The following is a 21,728-nucleotide window of genomic DNA, read 5'->3' as shown; positions in this document are numbered from 1 at the left end:
AAAAAAAAAAAGAAAATGGAAAATTGAAGAATGTTGGAAGGATATGAGAATGGAGACATTTTTTAAGAAGGATTTATGTATGAAAATTATGATGGCTGGATATTTCCAGAATTGATAGAGAAATGAGAAAGCTCGGCAGGTGATGAAGGTCTGTGTAGAGTTGTTATAACAAGGATGAGACCAGGATAATGTGTAGACAATCTTCTAAGGTCGCTTGCAGCTTAGTCAACTGGTCTAAGGATGTCTAGTCAAGGTTTATTTAAGGATGTTGCCCAAGCTCTATCTACATAGCACATGGTAATTAATGTACCAGGCTGGTGTAACTAACTTTGTGGGATGTTTAATAGCCAGACTCTAAGGCCTATATTAATCTGGTCAGAGGGACTTAAAGGGACAAATTTTTGTTCCTGGCCCTCCAAGGTCAAACAAGTTGCTATGGCACATCTCTCGAAACGTCCTGTAACTTTGGAGAGTCATCTGTCCTCTTGTTCACGGAGGCCATGGAGACCCCAAAAGAGGGACCTGAACCAATGTCCAGCCTGCAAAGAGGAGGGTCAACACAGAAGAAACATTTCCTCCATGCTTCCAAGCGAAGCCCTGGTCAAGCAAGACCTTTTGACTTATCTTCACATAGATGGAGCTGGTAAAAGAAAAGCCTGAGGAGCCAGGGGCTCCGCCAAGCCCATCTTACCCCTGAGGACCAAACCCTCATACAACCTTAAGAGTAAAAATAAATTGGTTTATTTGGGCCAACAGTATGGTCTTAAACACCCAAAAGGAAAGTATAACCAAAATTAAAGTCATCAGTATATTTTAAGGGTTCAGGGGATTATACAACCCAGACATTAGACATGAGTTCTTATGTTATTTAATTATCTCTCATTGTTAATTTTGTTCCTAATAAGATGTTACTCAGATGTAAGACTTCAAATCTTGGTCTACAATACTGAGTGCCCACCTGTAGCTAAGGGAGACAACCAGCTATTGTTCTAAAATGATGGATAAATTTGTTTTCTCCCCCTATCTAGAAGCCTTGGAGAGGAAACTGACATTGATTCTAGCCACTCCAATAGCTATCAAAATACCTGAAAACAAATCCTGAGTCCATCACTCTCAAGTTCAGCCCTGGCAGAAGAAAAAAAAAAGAAAAATGAGCTATTACTTTGGTGCTAACAATTGCTCCTTGCCTCTTCAGAGATATTTTCAGGACCAAATCCAAAAACTAACTAGCCCTGCCCCCTCACCAACAGGATCCCAAGGACTTCTCATGCTCCCGAGAAAAGGGAACCTAGCTGATAAGCACCTTGGTCTTTGAAGTCAAGAGAAGCAGACTTTTCTCCATTGTTTGGCCACCACAGCAGGCTTTGATCTCTAAAGAGAACAGGTTTTAACAGTCCCGCTCTCCCACTCCCCCCTCAACCCAACTTTAAAAAATACATCTTCCTGCCTTCTGCAGGAGGCAGAAGCCTCCCTTTTAAAACACCGCAGCTCAAGACCCCGGCAGGCAGACATTTCCCCTGCCCGGAAGGGAATCTGTCCCATGTGTTCCTTTGCTAATAAACCCTATTTTGATGGAGTTTTAGCTGTGCCTCGGTGCCTCATCATCCATTTGCCCGTTCTCCACCAACTTTTTACCCATCAAAAACCAATTTTCTTAGTTGTGATTGGGAGCCCTGAAGGATTCTGTCCAGATGAGGCTTTCCTTTGTTCAGCCTAGTTCTTCTAGCACTCCTAAGGCCCTCTTCTTCTGGCTTGGAGCTTAGAACCTTGAAAGGCAGGAAGGCCTCCTACTGACACACAAGGAAGAGTGAACAGCTGGCAAGGCAGGAATATAGGCAGAGCTGACCCCAGCTTCAGACAGGGTCATGGGGTGGATGACTACCCCTTGCTGCACCAGGAAGCAAAGAAGACACCCTGTGCGCATTTGCAGGTCGAGTTCTGGGTCTGTTCTAAGGTTAGGCTCAAGAGTCACAGAGAAACATGTATAGTCTGTGGCAAGCCTATGATGTCTTCATTATCAACCTGACTGGATTTGGGATTACCTAGAAGACACAACTCTGGGTGTGGCTGAGGATGTTTTGGTAGGGGGGTTAACTGAAGGTTGAATATCCACCCTGAGTGCAGGTGACATCATTCCATGGGCTAGGTCCTCAGAATGAATAAAATGAAAGGAGAAAGCTGAGCACCAGTACTCACCTCCCTGCTTCCTGAATGCAGATGCAATGTGACCAGCCACTTCTCATTCTAGCCACCAAGCCTGCCTCAATACAATGGATTGCACCCTCAAACCACATTAAGTCCTTCTTTAAGTTATTTCTGTCAGGCATTTGGTCAAAGTTAAAAAAAAAAAAAAAAAGGCACCTAATACCAGTGAGATGGGAGAGTCTAGAGAAAGTTTAGATAATCATAAAGATGCTGCCTGCCTGCAGAGTGTTTATCCCTGAGTAGGACACCTATATCAAATTTCTGCCTCCCAAGACTCAGGGATCATTGCAGAAGAGGAGGTGGATTCTAAGAGCTAGAAGAGGTGGATGACCACAAAGAAACTGAGTTTTCCAGACAGGACAGTTAGTTAGTCCTGTGAACTCACAGCAATGATGACCGCATACACAAGTTCCATGCAATTTCAAACCAGAAAAAAAATCCCAGCATATACAGGGAAGTGGGCAAGAAACCCCAACCCAACCTAAGGAAATTTTGACAACTGATGGCTGTTGGGAGGGGCAGAGACAGTCTGAAGGATGGAACTCTTGGTAGGTTAACCAGGCTCTAGTGGATGGCCCCACACTGAAGGACTCCATAGACATTATATATATATATATATAAAATTTGGGCAGGGGGGCAATAAGGGGCAGTGCAGATAGGGGAGGGGGCCCAAATGCCATCAAATTATATTGTATGAAAATCACAAAAATTCAATAATGAAAAAAGAAGCTGCCTGAAGTTCCACACACCTGACTCTATAAGCAGATGGCTCACTCAGGAATGATTGTTTTGGCCAAAGGCACTAGACTAAAACCTGACACCAATTTTGCTCTCTCTACTAAGTGTTCATCAGAAAATCTGTAGGTGTCTCCTCAGCCCCTTTGAAGTGGGCCAGGCATCATACCCCCTTAAAGGACTGAGGAGGATGAAGTTACTCCCTGGGAAGCTTGCTTCCCCAGAGTGCTGGGTGTTGCTTTCTCTCTTGAACAGGATCACAGAGACCTGAGCAAAGGTGCAGGTCCTATGTAACCCAGGTGCTGAATTCTGAGAGGAGTAGGGAGAGCCAGTGGATACTGAGCACCAGAGCTCAAGATGCAGACAATACATTCACACTGGAAGGAGGCTGTCACTGCCTAGGACTGGCAAAATGAAGAGCCTCTGCTCTGTGCCATTTTCACCAATGCTCAGGCTTTGAGCCCATCCAGGTCCAATGTGATTTGAATTTGCTCACCTCTTAACATCAATCTACTGCTGGAGTTACCAGACTGACTAACAGGCAATAAAGTAAATATTATAAGCAGTGAATAACTAGGGGAATGCCTTGCACTACCATGGAGCATGTGGCACCTCACACATGAATACAACAAGAGATGAGAAACAAACACAGCTTGTTTATTAGAATCAAAAAAGAACTTTCTCCCACTAATACAGAGTGCTGCCTCTCAGTTTGTATCAAGAGCAAGACAACAGTTGAAAATTGGATTCCTGAGAAGAAGCAAAAAGTTACCAGTATGCAAACAAACAACAGGTGATTAAAATGAAAGATTTTAAAAAAAGTTTCTTTAAAAAAAAAAAAATTTCAAGTATTATTCCAGATGACACTGCAAACCTAATGTACCAGGGAAGGTGCCTGGGAAGCAGAGGCTCCATCAATCTAGAGTGCCGTAGGGTTTCAGCACAGAGCTGTTCCCAGGGACTGGAGGGCTTAGGGCAGGGGCTGCACCCTGCTGGATGGCAGGTAGTGACCAGCCCTGTGCCAGGGATCTGGACACTTGAGACATCTACCTCCAGGTTAGCAGTTTTTGACATTTGACGATTTATTTTTAATAAACAGAAACATATGCTCATTCTTTCATATATGAGACTATCCCCAATTAGTCAATTTGTAAATTATAAATTATATTATTTGTGCTATGGTTTCTGATATTTAAATCTTATTAGAAGCACCAAAGCTATTAAAATAAAAAATATACAAAAGGCTGTGGCTTTCCAGACAGCGGAATATTCTGTACATCCTGGAGACTGTAAGCTTACGATCCTTTTCCTTACGCAGAATGCTTCTGATACACCACCTGCCCCTTTCTCCCATGAAACTTTTCCTGAAAAGAGATGTCCATTTCAACTGCATGGAAAAGGTACAAAAATACAAACCTGCACTGACACTGCCCACCACTCAGGAGGAGGCAGTTGTCTGGAGGGAGGCTCAGTCTGTCTACCCTCCTGCACTGACTAGGAGGCTTGTAGGCCTCCCAGACTGTTGTGAGAGTGTACTCAGGGTACAGCTCCGCCAAGGGAAAAGTCATGACAGAGTGCTTGACCAGAGACCCCAGTGCTGCTTAGGGGGAAGTGTAAAAATGCCCTTAAAGTGTTTGTAATGTGGTATTTTTTAAAACATAGTGTCATTGCCTCCTGTGCTCTGCAGCTGTCTGTGTTTCTCCTCCAATACTCAGTTCTTGAACCTTGTCTGCTCACAGATGTGATTGAATTTCCTGCAGGGAGAGAGGATATCAAAAAATATTCAAACTATGAAATTATATACTGGTTTTACCTTATGAGTGAGTGTGTGTGTGTGTGTGTGTGTGTGTGTGTGTGTGTGTGTGTGTATGTGTGTGTATACATGCATCAGCTTTGTTTTGTCTTTTTGAGACAGGGTCTCCCTACAGCCTAGGCTGGCCTGGAACTCACTATGTAGACCAGACTGGGCTCGATCTCACAGAGATCTGCTTGCTTCTGCCTCCCAAGTGCTGGGAATAAAGGCATGTGCCACCACATACCTTAATAGTAAAAAAACTGAACTCCAGGGCCAGGCATGGTACACGCCTTTAATCCCAGCACTCGGGAGGCAGAGGTGGATCTCTGTGAGTACAAGGCCAGCCTGGTCTACCTAGTGAGTTTCAGGACAGCTTGGGGCTACAGGGAGACCCTGTCTCAAAGTGACCAAACAAAAAAACAAAAACAAAAACAAAAAACCCCCCACTGAACTCCAAAGGTAGCCTTCTTTTTTTCATGTTAATTTTTAAATTTTATTTTATGTGTGTGAGTATACTGACTACATGTGTGTAAGTGTACCCATATCATGCAATGCCATGGAGGTCAGAAGAGGGCATCTGATCTCTTGGAACTGAAGTTACAGACAGTTGTTAGCCATCATGTGGGTGCTGGGAATCAACCCTGGGGTCCTCTGCAAGAGAGTCAGTGCTCTTAACTGCTGAGCCATCTCTTCAACCCCTCCTTTGTTTTTTTTTTGAGACAGGGTTTCCCTGTAGCTCCAGCTGGCCTGGAACTCACTATGTAGACCAGGCTGGCCTCAATCTCAGAGATCCACCTGCCTCTGCCTCCCAAATGTTGGGATTAAAGACATGCATCACCACACCTGGCTCTTTTTCTGCTTTTAAATTTTTTACTTACTTTTGTATTTTATTATTTTTATTTTATGTATCTGAGTATATCACCTCCATGTATGTAAGTGTACCCCTGTTGTGCAATGCCCATGGAGGTCAGAAGAGTGTCAGATCAACTGGAGTTACAGATGGTTGTTAGCTGCCATGTGGGTGCTGGGAACTGAACCCAGGTCCTCTGTAAGAGCAGCCAGTACTCTTAACCGTCGAGCTATTTCTCCAGCTCTTTTTTTTTTCCTTAAATTTTAAAATAGAAATGAAAATATTTTGTGTAATTTAAAGGAGAAGAGAAGGGAACAAGAGCTGTGCTTCCTCAGTGTGTGTATGGCTCTACTCCTCACCTGGCAGAGTGGAGACAGATGCTGAGGTAAACAACAGTGGCCACTTCCCCCCTCCACAAGCTAGGGGCAAGATTGGAGATGTTCACAGAGAAAAGGGACATGTGCCTTTCCCATTTAGATCCAAACTACCATGAACAAGGGTGAGTTACCAGAAAATCTTTTTTTCAACAGGTTTTTTTTTTTCAACAGTTTTTTAAAGATTTTATTTTTAGGGGACTGGAGAAATGGCTCAGAGGTTAAGAGTACTTGCTGCTCTTGGTAGAGGACCTGGGTTCAGTTCCCAGCACCCATATGGCAGGTAACAACCATCTGTAACTTCAATGCTTTCTCCTAGCCAGTATGGGCACCAAGCATGAAACAGATGTACATACATATGTGCAGGCAAATACTCAAACACATAAAAATAAATCTTTAAAATTTTTATTTTTAATTATATGTATGTTTGTGTCTATGTGGGGGAATGTGCACATGTGAGTGTAGGTACCTATGGAGGCCAGAAAAGGGTGTCAGGTACCCTGGAGCTGCAGTTACAGGCAGTTGTGAGCTGTCTGACAAAGGTACTGGAAAGTGAACTTGGCTCCTTTGCAAGAGCAGTATGGGCTCTTAACTGATAAGTCCCTTCTCCAGGCTAGAAATCTCCTTTTTTATAATAGAATAGTATCTGCTGTTCATGTTCAAATACAATGTCAGATTTCACCCCACAAAACCATCCTTTTGGGAGTCATCTCAATCTTCTCTCTCCTACTATGAGCACCAGCTCCACTGCTTTAATCTGAATAAAAAAACGTGTGTTTTTGGTAAGACATGATTGCTGAAGACACCACATATATGAACTGTAGAACCAGGAGAAATCAAGCTGGGGCTGACTACATCTCATCTCTACTGTCTAGCTTTCATAGTGCTGGAAGATGCAATGCAAGCTACCTGAAGAGAAAATATATCATCAACCTTACCCAGATATGAATGCTGTGAGCTACGTTTATAGCAATTGGCTTGGTAAGGTATGCCCACTGGTGCAATAGTGACATGAATATTATAGGAAGGGCCAACTGCTTTCTAATTGGATTTAAGGTCTACTTCATAGGATGGAGCCCATACCTGACAGTGATCTCAGGCCTGGGAACCTGAGGCTAGATACAGACCATGGGAAAAAGTTAAATTCATATAGTATTAAACTGATTCCTAATGACTTATTGTCATATCCACAGATTAATGCATCTCTCAACTCTCAGCAGAGAAGCTTCCTCATGCAGCAGATGGTGATTTAACACAAAGAAATACTACTGACCAACATAAAAAGAGGCTGCAGACCATTTATCCCTGAACAGGACACCTATATCAAACCTCTGCCTCCCAAGGCTCAGGGATCATTGCAGAAGAGGGGCTCTGTAAGAGCCAGAGGAGGTAGATGACCACAAGGAAATGGTTTTCCAGACAGCTGGCAGTTACTCATATGAACTCAAAGCAATGGTGATGGCTTGCAGAAGTTTTGTAAGCTCAAGCCAGACAAAATCCCAGCATAGACACGAGGAAGGAAGAAACCCCAACCATGCCTGAGCAACTATTGACAATTGATGGCTGTTTGGAAGGGAAGATTAAGTCTCATTTTAAAATGAGGCTGTTTGTGAGTTGATAAGGCTTCAGTGGTTAAATCCACACTGAAGGGCATTACAGGCCTAACATACACACACACATACAGTACAGAAAATTTTGTGGGAGGATAGTAAGGGGGGTGTAGATATGGGAAGGGATCTAAATATGATCAAAATATATTGCATGAAATTTTCAAAAATTCAATTTAAAAAAGGAAAAAAATGTATGTCTAGAGATTATATATTGGCCAATCAATTGACTAGCAGAGGACCATGTCACTAATTGTTTAAAAACAGGGGAGAAGCCTGGCATGGTGGAATACGCTTTTAATCCTAGCAGCACTCAGGAAGCAAAGGCAAGTGGATCTCTGTTAGTTCAAGGCCAGACTGGTCTACATAACAAGTTCTAGGCAAGTAGGGGCTACAGGGAGACACTGTCTCAAAAATCCAAAACCAAAGAGACCCCCAAAATCCAAAATACCAAGGGCAGAAAGATTAGTGCTGAGTTCTCACTTTGTAAGGTAATGGAGATGATGCAGGTATTGCTGTGAACACCATCTGAAGACCATGCTGGAGATAGTACAGTGAGGGTGGCCAAATTACAAAACAAACACCCCACACAATATAAAGAAAAACCCAGCTGGGCGTGGTGGCACACACCTTTAATCCAAGTGTTAGGGAGGCAGAGGCAGGTAGATCTCTGTGAGTTCAAGGCCAGCTGGGGCTACAGAGAGACCCTGTCTCAAAACAGTCCAAAAAAAAAGAAAAACCCAGGTGTTGCTGTTACACAATTGGGCCAGTAGCTTGGGAAAGATGTGTTCAGACCACAGCTCTGGAAGCTGTCAGACAAGTGATAAAGTGGCCCCAAACATGAAGACAGAGGTGGAAGATGGAGGTAGATATTTGCACAGAAGCATTTCAGGAAATGAGCTAATACAGGGCAGCATTTCTACCTACATTTTATATACTATATGATTATCTACTAGATATTTTATATACTACATGATTTTATAGCTACATAAGAACTAAATTAGTGTGCATATATATACACACACACACACACACATATATATATATGTATATATATTTGGAGGGGGGGTTAGGTGCTGGGGATTGAACCCAGCATTTCATAATCTATCACTGACCTATACCTATAGTCCCCATTTTTTTTGAGACAAGGTCTCACTATGAAGCCCTGCTTCTACCTCCCAAGTGCTGGTTCTAAAGGCTTATACCACCGTGCTCGGAAAATTTGTGCTTTTTTTTGGGGGGGTCTTTTTGAGACAGGGTCTCTCTGTAGCCCCAGCTGTCCTGGAACTCACTATGTAGACCAGGCTGGCCTAGAACTCACAAAGACCCGCCTGCCTCTACCTCCCAAGTGCTGGGATTAAAGGCATGTGCCACCACACCCGACAAATTTGTGCATTTTAAAGCATACAATTGACTATTGCTGTTGCCTTCCCAAGCTCTGATTCTGGAGAATATGCAGCTGACCCAAATGTCTCCCAACTTCACTTACATTGCATGGTGAGCTTTCACTTGAGTGCGACAGTTACGGCCCCAGTAGCAATCAGGACGGGATGTTACAGCCACTGGAAAAGAAATTATAAATCTATATTAGATGTATTATACACCCTCATGTAGCTAAACGAATTTAACTGGAGACACAGGGAAAGTCCCTCTGAACAAAAAGCATCTTATCTCTTGCATGTGTATGTGTGTTCATATAGGTGCATGTGTGTGGGTATACATTGTATATGTGGAAGCCAGAAGTCTCTCATTGGCCTGGGGCTTGCCAGGTAGGCTGAGCTTGCTGGCCAGTAAGTTCTAGGGATCTGCCTGTCTCTTCTGCCCAGGTGCTGGGATTACAAACACAAGCCACCATACCCACCTTTTTTTTTAGGTGGGTTCTAAGGACTGAATTCAGATCCTCATGGTAGCACAACAATCATTTTAATGAGTAAACTATTGTGCCAGCCTGAAATCTTGTTTCTCTTTATGATCAGTTTTCTTAGACCATGCCAGGATTTTATGAAAGGAAAAACAAATTTAGCTGAAACAAATTTAGGAAATTAAATTGCTCCCGTGGTTTCTCTAATGTCTTTATAGCTTTGCTTTAGAAACTCATACTACTTTGCCCACTAGCAGCTAAGAGCCAGTCCCCAAAGCAAACACAGTCTCATTCATCCTGTGTGCCTGTCTTCTCCTTGGATGACACAACTTCTGCTGAGAACACAGTATAGACTACCATGCTGAGTATCTGTCAGAAGTGAGTACAGAAACCAACCCACATAGAGATAGAGTCTGTGTGGACCCTGTACCTGGCAACTCGGAAGCAGGAATGTTCTGCCGATATTGGTAAGTCAGCTCTCGGAAGCTACGTAGGCCACAGCAGTAACACAGAATGGTGTTTCCAGTGATTCTGTAATCTGGGGGAACATGGCCACATTTAGACACGGCTATTTATCAGGCAATATCATTTTCTAAACAGCAGAATAGACACAGCACTTCAAACTAGTAGAAAACTAGCATATTGACCTATAAATGAGGTAGAGACAAAATGAAAGACATTTGGAAAACAACACACAAACCAATCTAAATACTAGTTTAGTTCTGTTGGTTGTTGGTTTTCAATGTCTTTTTTAAAAAAAAAGATTTTATTTTTATGTGTATGTGTTTTGCCTACACGTATGTATGTCTACATATGTGTGCCTGGTGCCCATTTAAGTCAGAAGAGGGTGCTAGAAACCAAACCCAGATCCTTTACAAGAGCAGCACATGCTCTTAACCACTGAGCAACCTCTCTAGTTCCACTAGTTTAGTTTTTAATAGCAAAATAACCTCATGTAGATTAAGACTTTAATATTTTAAAATCCCTCCAAAAGGGCTGGAGAGATGGTTCAGTGGTTAAGAGCTTAAACTACTCTTGCAGAGGACCCGAGTTGGTTCCTAGCATCCACATGGGACACAACTGCCTATAACACCAACTCCAGGAGATCCAATGCCTCTGACCTCTTAGGGCACCTGCACTTATGTGGCACATACCTACACACAGACACACACACATAATTTAAAATCTTTTGAAAAGTCTTCCCAAAAGTATTAAGAAGATTGCAGCCAGGCGCATGCCTTTAATCCCAGCACTCGGGAGGCAGAGGCAGGCGGATCTCTGTGAGTTCAAGGCCAGCCTGGTCTACATAGTGAGTTCCAGGACAGCTGGGGCTACAGGGAGACCCTGTCTCAAAAAGACGAAAAAAAAAAAAAAAAAAAGATTGCAAAGAATATTTTCTCTTGTGTCACATTTAAATATGATTAAGTATTCCTTATCTGAAACACATGGAATTAGAGGTGTTTAGAATTAGATTTATTTTTCAGATTGAAGCATTTGTATATGTAATGAGAACTAAGGGACCAAAGTTTAAATGCAGAATTTGTTAACTTTTCCTACACACAGCCTGAAGGTGATTTCATATCGTGACCCATCATCACAGTCTTAGGGTGAGTTTCCTTTTAAGGTATCATGTCTTCAGCACTCAAACAGTTACAAATGTTGGAGCATTTCAGAATTGGGATGCTAAACTTGTATGCTATGAAAATAAAATCACACACAGGAAAGGACTTGTAAATCTGACTACCTACAATTTAAACTTTGAAATATAAAAATACAAAGAACTGCCAGGCATGGTGGCACATGCCTTTAATCCCAGTACTCAGGAGGCAGAGGCAGGTGGATCTCTGTGAGTTCAGGGCCAGCCTGGTCTACAGAATAAGTTCCATAGCAGCTGGAGCTACAGGGAGACCCTGTCTCAAAAAGACAGAAAACAAAAACAAAAACAAAACAAAACAAAAAACCCCAAAGAACTGTGAAATATGAAGGCAAGAATACCAAAGTAGGAAGTACTGACAACACAAGGAACAAGTCTAAATACTTATGCTAAGTAGGAAGTACTAACATGAAAAGCAATACTAAATACTTAAAAGATATCATGCCAATGTGTGCCTGTGTAAAAACCAGGATCACAGATAAGCAAGTGCCATATGGATGCAAAAAAGATCTTCAATTTTGTTAATAGTCACACATGGATAACAAAATAATGGTAGGTCAGCCTCTCTCATATGCATGAGATTTAAAGACAAATGCAAAGCAACAGGCAGGGAATACCCAAAGGAATGAGGGGAGCCTGAATAGCCTTGGGAAAGACAGAATACTCAAGTAACAAAGTCTCAGGGGTGTGTACCACTGTTCTAAAAATCTCATTTATTCTAAAATGACAACTTTTCAGATGTACAGTATATTTCATGTTTTAACAGCTGTGGCATTAAAGTATTGGAAAACAGAAATATTCTCTTTTTAAAAAGAAATACTTATTTTATGTGAGTGTATTCCTGCATGTGTGTAAGTGTACTCGTGTCCAGGGAGGTCAGAAGAGGGCATCGGATTCTCCTGGAACTGGAGTTACAGATGGTTGTTAGCTGCCATGTGGGTGATGGGAATTGAGCCAGGATCCTCTGGAAGAGCAGCCAGTGCTCCTAATCGCTGAGCTATCTCTTCAGCCCCGGAAACCAGAAATAGTCTTTAATGATGAACTAACTAAATAAACTGTGATATTAAAACTCTCTCTAGGGATGGAGAGAAGGCTCAGTGGTTAAAAATGCATACTGCTCTTATAGAGAACCAGTGTTCCAATCCCATCACCCATATCAGGCAGCTCACAACTACCTGTGAACTCCAGTTCCAAAAGACCTGATGGCCTCTGGAGGCAACTGCACTCACATGCACACACATACCCCCACACAGATACATGCATACTCATAATTAAAAAAATTTAAAGTCTTAAACTTTATGTAGGGTTAGGGATATAGCTTAGTTGGTAGAGTGCTAGCCCACCATGCACAAAGCCCTTTGTTTGATCCCACTTTAGAAAACCAGGAATTGTGGCACATGCTGGTTTCTACTAGCACTTGGGAGGTAGAGGCAGGAGGATAAGTAAAGGTTAGCCAGAGTCAGCAAGTTTGAGGCCAGCCTGGGCTACAGTCCTTTCCTTTAAGTCCTCTCCCCACTTCTCTCCCCCCAAACCTCTGTGTAATAATAAATCAAGGCAGGGCTGGGGTGTAGCTCAATGGTAGAGTACGTGCTTAGTATGTACAAGAACCCTGGTCAGACCCAAGTACCTCAAAAATAATGCTTAGATTTTTCTAGGCCAAGGGAGTATGTGATACTGAGATGTCTAATCTTGACTGTCAACTTGACACACCTGAGAAGAGGGAACCTCAATTGAAGAATTTCCTCCATCAGATTGGCCTGTGGTATGATAACATAAGGAATAAATGATGTCTGAGTTTCTGCCATCTCTCCTGTTCAAGGCCTCATTGGTCCCCCTCCTCTAATAGTCCAACTATTTTTGTATCCTCTTACAGTATTTTAAAAACTTATTTTTATGTATATGAGTGTTTTGCTTGCATGTATGTAAGCGAAGAGGGAAGAGGGCATCAGATCCACTAGAACTGCAGTTATGGGTGGTTAGCTGGCATGTGGCTGCTGGAAACTGAACATGGATCCTATGCAAGAGCAGCCAATGCTGTTAATTGCTGAGCCATCTTTCTAGCCACTTACAGTATTTTAAATGACTAATCATAACATATGCTAGCTATAAGAAACAGAAAAGCCAAAATCTATACAAAACTGTCTTTGTTTAAGGCTCTGCTTTAGAGAACTATCTCTCAGAGCTGTGCTGGTACATTAATAAAAACTACTTCCAGGCAGGCATTATGGCACATGCTTTTAATCCCAGCACTTGGGAGGCAAAGGCAGTGAGATCTCCGTTAACATCAGGCCAGCCTGGTCTCCATAGCAAATTCCAGGCCAGCTGGGGCTCCAAGGAGACCCTGTCTCAAACTGCTTCCTTCATAAGTTGTCTTGGGGTACCATTTTCTGTTCAGAATGTCTACTACAGTGGATATGTCTATGGGGCATTTTCTTAATTGCTAATTAATGCAGGAACACCCAACTCACTGTGGGATGTGCCATCCTTAGCAGGTGGGACTGGGCTGGATAGGAAAGGTGGCTGAGCAAGCCAAAGGAAACAAGTCAATAAGCAGTGTTCCTTCATGGTCTCTGCTTCAGTTCCTGTCTCTAGGTTTCTGCCTTGAGTTCCTACCCTGGCTTCCCTCCATGATGGACTATAACCTATAAAGTTAAAAAAAAAAAAAAAAAAAAAACAACCCTATCCTTCCTAAGTTGTTTTGGGTTGGTGTTTTATCATAGCAATAGAAATCATTCTAGAACACACACACGCTGAGTAAAAATCAAGCAGGACACTCAGTAGGGCACCATCTGTAATGTTATGCATGAACAGGCACCTCTATGTGGAAGAGCTTGAATGGATTGTCATGAAAACAGTATTCTCACATGTTTTATTCTGTTAATTTGTCTATGCATTTGCAATGCTGGGGAAGGAACAAGCCTGGCCCTGAGCATCACTCTAGCCCCTGCCTGAGGTTTAGGTGTGGGATTTCTAGTGACTTTTACTTTATTCTTTGTTCTTCCCAAAAGCACTCATCTTTTCTTTCTGAGCTGCTCTCATTACAAAACTAAGAAGTGAAAGGCAGTCAGAGAAGTTGATGAATTTAAAGAACAGGAAGACAGACTAGCACATGACCACAAGACAGAAACAGCTCAGGGGATGTCAAACAAACTGTTCACACCTCTCTTGCAAATATTCAGTCTTGAAAGAAAAATTTCTCAACAATTTCTATAGCCTTTCTTATAAACTCCCCTGGGAGAAAACACAATATCCTATCCCTTCCCCACCACTGAGTCAATCTCAACGTAAGCCTAAGCCATACCTCCACACCTCCCTAATAGGGAGAAAAGGTGCTGGAAATCTCACAGAGATCCACCTGTCTCTTTAAAATTTTCTTTTTAAATTTTATTATTTATTTATTTATTTATTTATTTAATTTATTTGGACTTTACAAGAGATACAAGAGATAGGGTCTCTTGTAGCCCCAGCTCGCCTAGAACTCACACAACTCTGCCTGTCTCTGCCTCCCGAGTCCTGGGACTAAAGGCCTGTGCTACCACACCTGGCTAGGTTCAAACAGAATGTTTTTAAAACCTCAAAAGCAATTAGGCAGGTGTGGTGGCTCACACTTGTCATCCTAGCATCACGGAGACAGACAGGAGGATCACAAATTCAAGGCCATCCTGGGTTACATAGCAAGACTCTGCCAAAACAAAACAAAAATTTAAAGTATCAAGGCCTTCCTCCATTTCTCTGACAGGAGGGTGTGGGTCAAGTCCTAACGCAGGAAAGCAGACAGGTAATACTCCCAGGTTTGGCCTGTCATGTTCTCACTGCTTTGTAGGAGACACAGGCAGTCTAGAAATTCATACCCATTCTAGAGGGCATGGCCAGCTAATGCTTACCAGACAGCAGAAACACACCCCGCTGAAGTGCCAAGAGACTCTCTGTCAACATATTTTTCCATGTCAGACCCCTGGTTGCCAGGTAATTCTGTGATGGGGGAAAAAAAAGGATGAAAAATACTAGTTTGGAGGGAGAATCACTAAAATAATGAGAGTAAACAGTTCATAAAAGGTCCCTCAAAGTGGATGAAGACACAGCATGTTTTCCCTTGAGTGGCATTTGCACAGAGCCAGGAGGTAAACCCAAGTCAACACTCTCACACATCTCAGGAGATCCCTACTGAGAGCCTCTCTGGCCTCCGGACCTGAGCAAGAGTCACTATTCTCTCAAAAGTTCCACAAAGGCACTCACAGCACAGGGACAGATAAGCTACCAAATCATGCTAGAGTCTCTCTCTTACCCCCATGGGTGACAATATGTCTGAGTGCCTGGCCTCTGATCTCTCTTCTTTTCAGATACATAGGCTGTTACAAAAAAGTGCCTCCATGGACATAAAAGTAGGGTGTGGTGATGCTTAGCTGAGCATGTCTGGTAGTGTATCCAGGCAAATAGCCTCAGAGGGAGGCAAAGTTCTCAATAGAAGGGCAGAGGGTGCAGAACTGAACATGTTACAATTCTAAGAGCTGAGTGAGTTTCCTCAAACATGGGAAAGAAAATATTCACAAAAAGGAGCCAAAGAGAAGAGCCAGAACCAAGAAACCCTCTCTGTGAGGTGTGATAAGCAATTCCTATGGACCGAGGGCATGATGAGCAAAAAGGAATTACTTCGTTTTAGAATATAGGGAAAACCAGATATACACCAATGAAACCAGAGGACTATCTGATTGTACTGATAAGCAAATACAGTTAATGTTGCTGGTTGTGGTGATGTACACTGGCAAGGCAAATCCTCAAGAGAAAAATGCAGTATCCAGATAGAGACCACAGAAGTTATGGGAAGGCCTCAAGGTCTTCACTGGATCCCCAGGGCAAGTGTGGAGGCAGTACCTTCAGGATGTCTGACTCATAGTTGTTATTGTTCAGCACTCCATCCAAACACTTGTCCCCCAAGTTGAGCTCTGCCAGAGGAAGGAGGAATGTTATCTGTTTGTAAAGATGACATTATATACAAATATTATTTGCCTGACAGGATAACCAATCTCTGGGAAGATGGCTCAGTCAGTAAAATGCCTGCCACACAAGATGAGGACCTGAGTTTCAATGCCCAGCACATGCATTAAAAATCATGCATTAAAAAAAAAAAAAAAAAGCCAGGTGGGGCAGAACATGTGTGAAACACTGGCACTGGTGGGGGAAGAGACAGGTGAATTCCCAGAGATTGCCAGCCAGCCAGCATTGCTAACTGGTGAGCATCAGGTTCAGTGAGAGACTCTATCTCAAAAAATAAGGTGGGAGGCTGATGGCTCAACATGGGACTGGAGATATGGCTTAGCGGTTAAGAACACTGGCTGCTCTTGCAGAGGACCTAGGTTCGATTCCTAGTACCCACATGGCAGCTAAAAACCATCCATAACTTGAGTTCCAGAGGATCTGAGGCCATCTTCTGAACTCCTCAGGCACTGCACAACACGGGTGCACTTACAAATATGCAGGCAACACACTCATACACATAAAATAAAAATAACAAAGTTTTGGGTTTTTTTTGTCTTTTTGAGACAGGGTCTCCCTGTAGCTCCAGCTGTCCTGGAACTCACTATGTAGACCAGGCTGGCCTTGAACTCACAGAGATCCGCCTGCCTCTGCCTCCCAAGTGCTGGGATTAAAGGTGTGCTCCACCACGCCTGGCATAAAGTATTTTTTTTTAAAAGATGGCTCAGCTAGGCGTGGTGGTGCACGCCTTTAATCCCAGCTCCGCCTACCTCTGCCTCTGTCTCTGCCTCTGGAGGGCTGGGATTACAGCAATGGTGATTTTATGTATATGGACAATTTCTCCTGGGGCTGGAGCAATGGCTCAGTGGTTATATCCACATCAAGTAGCTCACAACTGCCTATAACTCCAGCTCCAGGGAATCTGAAGCCCTCTTCTGGCCTCTGTGAGCACCTATACACAAATGCACATACCCACATAGAGACATAAACATATACACATAAATAAAAATAATAAATACTAAGCCAGGCATGGTAGCGCATTCCTTTAATACCAAAACTTGGGAGGTAGAGGCAGGCAGATCTCTGAGAGGTCAAGACCAGCCTGGTCTACATAGCTAGTTTCAGGCCAGATGTGGCTACAGGGAGACCCTGTCTCAAAAAGACCAAAAGATATAAAAAAATAATAAATACTAAAAAAAAAGTCTCCTGTACCAGAAATTAGTGTTTCTTCTGTTCTGCTACTGCTTGATTTGGAAGTAGAATTTGACACTTCCAAAGCTGCAAACTTCTGCAGTGTAGTAGATAAAGGCCAATGATCACCTGATGGCTCGCAGCCTCTTCTTTTTCCCTGACCACATCAGGTCACATTCAGCCCCATCACCTGCCCTCAGATTCACCAAAGAAACATACAAAGGTCAAAGCAACTAAGGGTTGAAGAGCCAACATTACCACAGAAAGGGGCCAGGCAGCCAAAGCAGCCGGTCCTGGTGCAGCCCCAGTACAGGTGGCAGAAGGGTTGCAAGCATACTGTACCTGTGAACAGAAGACAGTTGCAGTCAGGCCCCAGCCTATTCTCATACTGGAGGACATCCTGCACCAGCCTCAGGAGCTCAACTCTCTTTGAAAACAGCATTTATGAGGCATTTCCAAGGGACAGGGGAGCAAAGGCAGCATCTCAGCTAACATCTAACATCAAAAGTGACAGAATTGTGATGACTAAGAGTTGCAATCCTAAAAAAACCAACTAGGTTATGTCTGCTTGTCACCCAAACAGCTCTGGTGCACTGTCTCCCAGGTCTGAGTATGTGATACACTTGCAGGAACTAAACATTCATGTGTGTGGAGACAGCTTTTTTACCTAACATGAGTATTTTTTTACATTGTTGCCTTAGCTACTTCTGTAGAAATGATTTTTTTTTTTTTTCCGTCTTTTTGAGACAGGGTCTCCCTGCAACCCCAGCTGTCCTGGAACTCACTATGTAGACCAGGCTGGCCTTGAACTCACCGAGATCCACCTGCCTCTGCCTCCCAAGTGCTGGGATTAAAAGTGTGCGCCACCATGCCTGGCAGAAATGATTTTTTAATGTTTAATATTCTATCCAATGCAGTTTCCCAGAATGTGGTGTTAGATAAACCCTAGCTGAAATTCTAATAGGGTTGAATAGTTCTTTTTCTAAAAAATATTTTATTTATTATTTTTTTATTTTTTATTTTATTTTATTTTTTTTTTCAGTCTTTTTGAGACAGGGTCTCCCTGCAACCCCAGCTGTCCTGGAACTCACTATGTAGACCAGGCTGGCCTTGAACTCACCGAGATCCACCTGCCTCTGCCTCCCAAGTGCTGGGATTAAAGGCGTGCGCCACCATGCCCGGCTATTTTTATTTTTTTATGTGTCTGCGTGTATTGCCTGCATGTAGGTAAATGCACCTGTGTCGTGCAACGGCCCGCAGAGGACAGAAGAGGCTGTCGGATCCCCTGGAACTGGAGTTATGGACAGTTGTTAGCAGCCGTGTGGGTGTTGGGATTCAAACCTGCAAAAACATTTTTCTGCAAGAACATTCAGTGTTCTAAACTGCTGAGCCATCTCTCCAGCCCCCAAATAGTTAAGTCTTTTAAAGCCTGTATTCATGCTGGGCATGGTGGCACATGCCTTTACTCTCAACACTCAGGAGGCAGAGGCAGCCAGATCTCTGTGAGTTCAAGGCCATCCTGGTCTACATAATGAGTGAGTTCCAGGCCAATTGGGGGTACAGGGAGACCCTGTCTCAAAAAGACCAAAATAATAAGTAAATAAAGCCTGTATTCACTTTGTAAATATATCTATAAAAGCATTCTATATGAAATTAGCCAAGACTAAAGACTAATGTGGAAAAGTTGCCCTCTTGGAAAATTTTTAACACCTTTCCCTGAGATGCCACTTGCTGACAACCTTGTATACCTCAAGTATGAAGGTATTCTTGGGATCTCTTTATTGGATCCTTTTCAACATTCCTAGAGGTCTCCTTGGTATGTTTGGGGCTTGTTAGCTGCCTATCTCAGAATGCACACCCTCAAGGTGCCATCCCCCGCTCCCCTGCCCCTGTGCTGTACTAAGACCAGGTTAGGGAGATCCACCTCCCCAGAAGCAGCCTCTGAGTGCATAGAAGACACTACATAACTGCAGTGAACAGTTTGTGCTATGCTATACATTGTGCCCTCAATATCCAGAGTAGCAGCTTAGGCATAGCAGGCCCCTGGGCATGTGTCCACATAGGTTTATGCTTCTCTTTATGCAACACCAGTATTGTACAAGGAACTCTCATGCTGGGAAGTATTTAAAAAGGCAATAGACATGAACAAAAATATTAGCAGTAAATTTGAACAGTCACTAAATAAACAAAGAACTCCATTTTTTTTTTTCCTCCTCGTTTTGTGGTGCTGGGGATGGAACCTAGGACCCTGTATGCTAGGCAAGTGCTCTACCACTGAGCTACATCTCTATGCCCAAGATCTGTTTTAATGATAAAATATGTAAATGAAGCTGGGCATGGTGGTACACGACTTTAATCCCAGGACTTGGGAGGCAGAGGCAGGCGGATCTTTGTGAGTTCAAAGCCAGCCTGGTCTACATAGTGAGTTCCAGGACAGCTGGGGCTATAAGGAGACCCTGTCTCAAAAAAGACCAAAAAACAAAAAAAACAAAAAAAGTAAGTTAAATACAAGGTACTCATCTCTTTGATTTGTAAGGAATACATTATACAATGACTATAGTCCTGATGTAGGGATAGATACAGATTCAGATCCCAGGAGAACCACCTACAGGGCAGTGTTATCAACTGGTAGAAAAAGACAGACTTAACATGTTCATGTGGGATCAATCAATTACAATGCAGATTAAAATAAAAAGAAATCCTATCTTTGCTTCACATCCTACAAAAAGTCAGTATTATTTGAAACTCAAGCCGTGGAAGATGTATAGGAATGTCCTCCAGTGGGAGGGACAGCTCAGGTCAGACTGACATACTTACATTGCTGAGGGGCAATACGGGAGTCCTGCTCACGTTCGGCTCTCCGGTCAGGCATAGGTTGGAAGCAGCAGGTACATATGGCATGGCTTCCTTGCAAAGGGCACACATAATCCTGGGTGGCTGAAGCATAAACATGTTCAAGCCAGAGCATGGTCAGATACCAGATGAAACACAGAAGACAAGAGATTTTCATGTAGAGAGACAGCTAGAAAGTACATATGAGCATGGCCAGGATCTGAAGGGGATCCAGACTACTTTCTAAAGGGTCAAATGATATTCTGCCATTTTTAAACAAAAACAAAAAACCCAACTAACTAAATAAATAAACCAAAGGAGTTCAAGTCAGGCCTGGTGACATACACTTATAATCCTAGTAATTGGGAGGCTGAGGAAGATCACAAATCAAGGCTAGCCTGGGCTATGTAGTGAGTTCCAGCCAAGTCTGAGCTATAAGTGTAGACCCTGGTTCAAAAGGCTAAATGAATAAGTAAATACACTAAGGGAATTCAAGTAAACCAAAAATTAACTAAAAATTCAGGACTAGCTAGGGTGTGCTCAGTAGCAGTGTACCTGCCTAGCATGTATAAGGCCTGGGTCCAGCCCTAACACCATAAAACAGTTATCTTTTGGTATAGCGGTTGTAGCAAGATTTTAAAGGTCAGTTAAGGGGTTTCTACTATTTCTTACAATGGAAGGACATAAAACAATAAAGTAAGTTGTATATGCAATTTCTGTGAGGCAAGAGAATCACTTTTTTTTTTTTTTTTGCCTTTTTGAGACAAGGTCTCCCTGTAGCCCCAGCTGGCCTGGAACTTACTATGTAGACCAGGTTGACCCTGAACTCACAGAGATCCCCCAGCCTCTGCCTCCCTAGTGCTGGGATTAAAGGTGTGCGCCACCACACCCAGCTGTGTGTTTTTTTTTTAATACACATGACAAGCACTGTGAGGACAGTCGGAGGCACCAAGAACTCTGTTCCTTTGTGGCACATCCCCTTGACGCTCACAGTCTACAAAACAAAGACCATGCATGAGAAGTCACCACACTGGCTATCATAACCTAATTCACTGCTAAGGGTCACCAGTCATCTTTGGGATCTCAGGCTACATTTGTATGTTACTCTCATTCTACACATTGGTTTCTAAACAATAATCTGACAGCCCAAATCGGGGGCAGATTGCTGATGTGACTTACAAAATTCATTTTGGACTATGGTCAAGTATCTATCCTTTAATGGCTGAGCACTGCCTTGCTGTCCTAACCATCAGTTCTAGAAGCCACCCAGAGAACTTCAACAGTGTTCCATCTAGCAGGGTAGTCAAGAATGTGGCTCTGGCCAGGCATGGTGGCACACACCTTTAATCCCAGCACTTGGAGGGCAGAGGCAGGTAGAGTTCTGTGAGTTTGAGTCCAGCCTGCTCTACCTAGTAAGTTCCAGGACAGCTGGGGCTATGGAGGGGGGACCCTGTCTCAAAAAAAGAATGTGGCTCTGAGGTTGGTGGCATCCTGACCCACTCAGGTTAAATACTAGCTAAAGAGCTAGGTCCCCTAAGGCTATTTTCAATTAGGCAATGATCACAGTCTGGATGATTGCATTATGAACAGGCAGTGCTGGAGCTACAGGTAGCAGGCCCCAGGCAGGCAGCACTGCTATGCTGTTTGTAC

General features: G+C 43.1%; 1 protein-coding gene across 1 annotated transcript in view; it reads right to left on the bottom strand.

Annotated features, from left to right (window-relative positions):
* Positions 1-3,576: 3,576 nt before the first annotated feature.
* The window catches only part of Chfr (checkpoint with forkhead and ring finger domains), a 43,535-nt gene continuing 25,383 nt past the window's right edge, over positions 3,577-21,728 (bottom strand). The window contains exons 12-18 of the mRNA XM_008850189.3: positions 20,064-20,183; positions 17,505-17,588; positions 15,954-16,024; positions 14,966-15,053; positions 9,858-9,965; positions 9,056-9,128; positions 3,577-4,694 (exon numbers count right to left, since the gene is read on the bottom strand). Coding sequence (XP_008848411.1) covers positions 4,652-4,694; positions 9,056-9,128; positions 9,858-9,965; positions 14,966-15,053; positions 15,954-16,024; positions 17,505-17,588; positions 20,064-20,183 — 587 coding nt within the window. The 3' untranslated portion in view covers positions 3,577-4,651. The remainder of the gene's footprint in view (positions 4,695-9,055; positions 9,129-9,857; positions 9,966-14,965; positions 15,054-15,953; positions 16,025-17,504; positions 17,589-20,063; positions 20,184-21,728) is intronic.

Source organism: Nannospalax galili, unplaced genomic scaffold (genome assembly GCF_000622305.1).
Source record: "Nannospalax galili isolate Female #2095 unplaced genomic scaffold, S.galili_v1.0 scaffold100, whole genome shotgun sequence".
NCBI lineage: Eukaryota > Metazoa > Chordata > Mammalia > Rodentia > Spalacidae > Nannospalax > Nannospalax galili.
Note: the sequence above shows the minus strand (reverse complement) of the source record. Positions and strands in the feature narration are given on the sequence as shown.